Source organism: Aquarana catesbeiana, linkage group LG02 (assembly GCF_042186555.1).
Source record: "Aquarana catesbeiana isolate 2022-GZ linkage group LG02, ASM4218655v1, whole genome shotgun sequence".
NCBI lineage: Eukaryota > Metazoa > Chordata > Amphibia > Anura > Ranidae > Aquarana > Aquarana catesbeiana.
Genome location: NC_133325.1, coordinates 672686262 through 672690728, shown reverse-complemented (window position 1 = coordinate 672690728; position 4467 = coordinate 672686262). Strand labels below are relative to the sequence as shown.

The 4467-nt window shown below is 46.7% G+C and overlaps 1 protein-coding gene across 1 annotated transcript; it reads right to left on the bottom strand.

Moving 5' to 3' along the window:
* Nucleotides 1-1054: 1054 nt before the first annotated feature.
* Nucleotides 1055-2849, bottom strand: LOC141127659 (uncharacterized). The gene is made up of 2 exons (XM_073614361.1): nucleotides 2762-2849; nucleotides 1055-1506 (listed from the first exon to the last, which is right to left on the bottom strand). Exons 1-2 carry the CDS (start codon nucleotides 2847-2849, stop codon nucleotides 1055-1057), a joined length of 540 nt encoding a protein of 179 aa, XP_073470462.1.
* Nucleotides 2850-4467: the final 1618 nt, after the last annotated feature.

The window sequence follows — 4467 nt, the reverse complement described above, 5'->3', positions numbered from 1 at the left end:
TTGTATGAAAAAATATAACAATTTTATTGAAAAATGTACCATAAGAGTTAAAAACAATGAGCTCCAGTGGGGAGTGCTTTAAAAACTAAATGGCTGAACATACATTGGCAGACATATATTCATAGCAAAATTCATATCATGAACATAAACCTGACGCGTTTCAACCCCTATAGTTGGGGTCTTCTTCAGAGGCTCAGTCTGCTAGAGAGAACATATAAATAGAATTGATATACACATATAACTTTCATTGATATAACAGTAACTACATTCATCATGTAATACACCAATACGGTATAGTTACCAAATAATGTATGTCCAACAGAAGAGAAACTTCCCACATGGAGATCCCTTAAAAAGATATGTTGCTTGGCCCTCTTCCCCAGAGGGAGAATTCCAGATGCCTCTACCGCCACCGCAGTCCAGACCAGGGTAGTGAGAAGCAAAATGACTTACGAGAGGCCACACCCTCGGGCACCGCCCGCCAGGCCAGACAACCGGCCGGAAAGCACAAAAAACACCTGCGATGAAAAATTTGCAAGATAAACTAAGAAAAAGCCCAAAAAATAATAGTCGGATTTATTCTGTGGATAAAAAAAGCCACCAAGGGACTGAGGTCACCTATATTTATATATATAGTGCATGTGGTTCAAACCAAAAGGTTCCAAACCGTATTGTAAAGTATATTTTTAGAGGCTAGTAACGTAAGTGGTTCCTAGTTAAAAGGATATTGGTAAATACTCTCTGTGCTCAAGTAGAAATAGTGAGGGAGTGAGAAAGTGTGGGAAAGTGAGAACCGTGGAAAGGGTAAAGGCATAAGATAATCATGGAAAATAGGTGTGTGTTGAAAAATAGAACTGTGCAATCAAGTATGGGTGCCCATACTTGATTGCAATACAAGAATAGGGTGCGCAGCTCCCTCTAGTAAATAACGCCATTCTTCAAGGGCAGACTTAATAGCGAGTAATTCCCGATCACCGACATCGTAGTTCCTTTCAGGATTACTTAGTTTTCTGGAGAAGAAAGCGACAGGATGGAGTAGCGATTTTGTCCCTTGTCATTGGGACAATATGGCTCCTACAGCTATTTCGGAGGAATCCACTTCAAGGACATAGGACAGAGCAGGATCTGGGTGTTTCAGGATGGGTGCGGATGTGAAGAGGCCTTTCAGTTTTTCGAATGCTGTCTGAGCTTCAGAGGTCCATGTGAAGGTCGTGCGTAGCTTGTTTAGCTGGGTGATAGGGGATACAATACTGGAAAAGTCTTTAAGAAACTTCCTGTAAAAATTAGCAAACCCCACAAACCGCTGTACAGATTTCTTATCAGTAGGGGCAGGCCAATCGAGTACTGCAGATACCTTCTGCGGGTCCATGGCAATTCCGTCTGCAGAGATAACGAGCCCCAGGAACTGGATGGTGAGTTTTTCGAATTCACACTTCTCCGCTTTAGCATAGAGATGGTGTTCCCTTAGTCTGTTTATCACTTTCTTCACGTGAATTCGATTGGACTCTAAGGATGTGGAAAAAATTAAAATGTTGTCCAAATAAACAATAGTAAATAAATCAAGAAAGTCCCAGAACACATCATTTACAAAATGCTGGAAGGTGGCTGGAGCATTACAGAGTCCAAAGGGCATCACTAGGTACTCAAAATGTCCGAAACGAGACCTGAAGGCAGTCTTCCATTCATCCCCTTTTCTTATTCTAATCAGGTTGTATGCTCCTCTAAAGTCTAGTTTTGTAAATATACGAGCTTCCCGAAGTCTCTGGAATAGTTCTGGAATAAGAGGTAAGGGGTATCTGTTTTTGATGGTTACCTTATTTAAGTCCCGGTAATCAATACAGGACCAGAGGGAGTGATCCTTCTTCTCCACGAAAAATATTCCCGCTCCCGTGGGGGAAGAAGATGGTCGAATAAACTCCTTATCAAGGTTCTCATCAATGTACTCCCGCAACTCCTCCAGTTCTGGTTCTGAGCGTGGGTAGATCCTGCCAAAGGGAATTTCTGCACCAGGTAAGAGATCGATAGGACAGTCATATGGTCTATGAAGAGAGAGAGTGTCAGCGCTCTTTTTATTGAAAATGTCCAGAAAGTCATGGTAAATGGAAGGCACAAGTTTAATGGTTTCAGGATCCGTGTTAATGCAGAGGAGCGGTTCTTCAGGCTTGGGTAGAGGAGGAATGCAGAATTAATTACTGTATTTAGAAGAAAAAGTCACTTCCCCTGTGATCCAGTTGATAAGGGGGTTATGTGCCTTCAACCAGGGTTGCCCAAGAATGACAGGAAATAGGGGAGATGTAATGACATCTAGATGTAGCAGCTAACGATCCCCAGAAGCTGTGAGGCACAGGATGGGTTCAGTCTCTAGAGTGACAGGCCCAGATTTGATGCCTGAACCATCTGCCAGGTGGACCATGAAGCTGTTCTTCTTAGCACGCAAAGGGAGTGCGTGCGTATTTGCAAAGGCAGAGTCCACAAAACAGCTACAGGCCCCAGAGTCCACAATAGCAGAAATAGTAAGAGTCTTTCCGGTTAACTGAAGGGAAACAAGCAGCAGAGTGGGGTTTTGACTGGAACTTAATGCCACGACTGTAGAAGATGGACGGAGGGGTCTTTTACGATGCCTTCTGGAACAAGTCTGTAGGAAGTGCCCCTGCTCAACACAATAAAGACAGAGATTATTGCGGCCATGATGAGACCGCTCTTGTTCGGTCAGAGGGGGCCTAGGAAAGCTGGCATGTGGAATTTTCCTGATGTCAGAAACTTTTCTTGGCACGCTTGAGAAGGAAGCAGGTGATGGGTCCGTCGAGCAGGAAGGCATTAGATGAAGATTTCCGGCTTTCTCGAACCATTTTTCACGTAGGCGACGGTCAATTTGTATGCTGAGGTGTATGCTGAGGTGGATTAAGTCAAGTCAAGAGAGGTAGGTATTTCTACCCTGGCAAGTTCATCTTTGACAGCTTCTGACAGGCCAAGACGAAATCGGAAGTGTAAAGCTGAATCATTCCACTCAGTATCAGTGCTCCATAAACAAAAGTCCGAGACATAGTCCTCCAAAGGCCTAGAACCTTGTTGTAAATGATTCAGCAAAGTCTCTGCTGTCTGGTGGCAGAAAGGATCGGCATATAATTGAGCCATGGCAGTGAAAAAGGATTTGACCGAAGCCAGGACAGGGTTGTGTTGTTCCCGAAGCTGAAATGCCCAGGCCTGGGGTTCCTCCAGCAACAAGGAGATAAGAAATCCCACCTTCACTTCCTCTGTAGAGAATGTACGGGGTAGCAAACAAAAGTAAAGCTCACAGGAATTCTGAAAAGTCTTGTACTTTTTACGGTCCCCAGAAAACCGTTCGGGCAAGGGTACCCTGGGCTCAGGAATGTAAGACAGTTCAGTTTGGGAGAAAGTCATAGTTTGAGCAAAGGAATCCTTGAGTCTTGGATGCTCGGAAGTGGGAGTAAAGCTGGATGTATACTGAAGTTGGTTATGGATGCGGGCAAAGTCCATATAACCCTTGCACTACGTGGGAGAGTGCGGTAACAGTTTGGCAGAGGGTTGACAGCAGACCTCCCTTTCAGACACCATTACTGGCTGACTGGTACTGCCACGTACCTGAAGGGAGACTGAATTGACGAGGTCGGCCTCTCTTGTATCTCCAGTCCAGGTCCCGCTGAGAGTGAAACAGAAGGAGCCAATGAACAGGAGGCACACAAGTTCCTGCAGGTGGAAACCAGGAGCCCTGTTTCAGGAAGTCGCAGCTGGTCGCAGGACTGTAGTTGCAGAGCAGGAAGTTGCAGCTGGTCGCAGGACTGTAGTTGCAGAGCGGGAAGTCACAGCTGGTCGCAGGACTGCAGAGCAGGAAGTCGCAGCTGGTCGCAGGACTGTAATTGCAGACACTCGGGTAGTTGTGCTGGGCCAAGCTGGGCACCAGGGCCAGGTCACAGGGATAGCCGGGTTCGTCAACAGGCGGGCAGCAGGGTACTGGAACATCAGGCAAAGACGGGTCAGATGGGAAGCCGGGTTCGTCAACAGGCGGGCAGCAGGGTACCGAAACATCAGGCAGAGACGGGTCAGATGGGAAGCCGGGATCAGGAACCAGATATCAGGTACAACAGAGTTCAGAGCCGGGTAAACAGGAGCCAAAGTCAGCAACAGGAATCAGGCAGAATAACACAGGTTCAGGGTAACAGGGACACAGCTGAAGACCAGTCAGCATCAATCAGTAGCTGGGGCCTCCTTTAAATAGGCCCACTGGCGCTAGGGCGCACTCCTGCGTGTGCACGTCGCGCATGCGCACAAGCGCGCTCGGGCTTCTGTGGTCTCCCGTGCGCGTGCATGCGCACCAGCGCACGCCAGGCAATTTCTGCTGGTTTCCTTACAAATACATAAACAGTAGATCAAGGCCCTTCAGCTAAAATCTATCCTCTAAATGGCTTCTTGCCTGGATATCTGACTAACACTTTGCCCCCTGCCTGT

Coding starts and splice junctions, on each gene's coding strand:
- LOC141127659 (XM_073614361.1), bottom strand. CDS start 2,849: ATGGTTCGAGAAAGCCGGAAATCTTCATCTAATGCCTTCCTGCTCGAC. Junction 1,507..2,761: donor TCTCAAGCGTGCCAAGAAAA/GTTTCTGACATC, acceptor CCACATCCTTAG/AGTCCAATCGAATTCACGTG.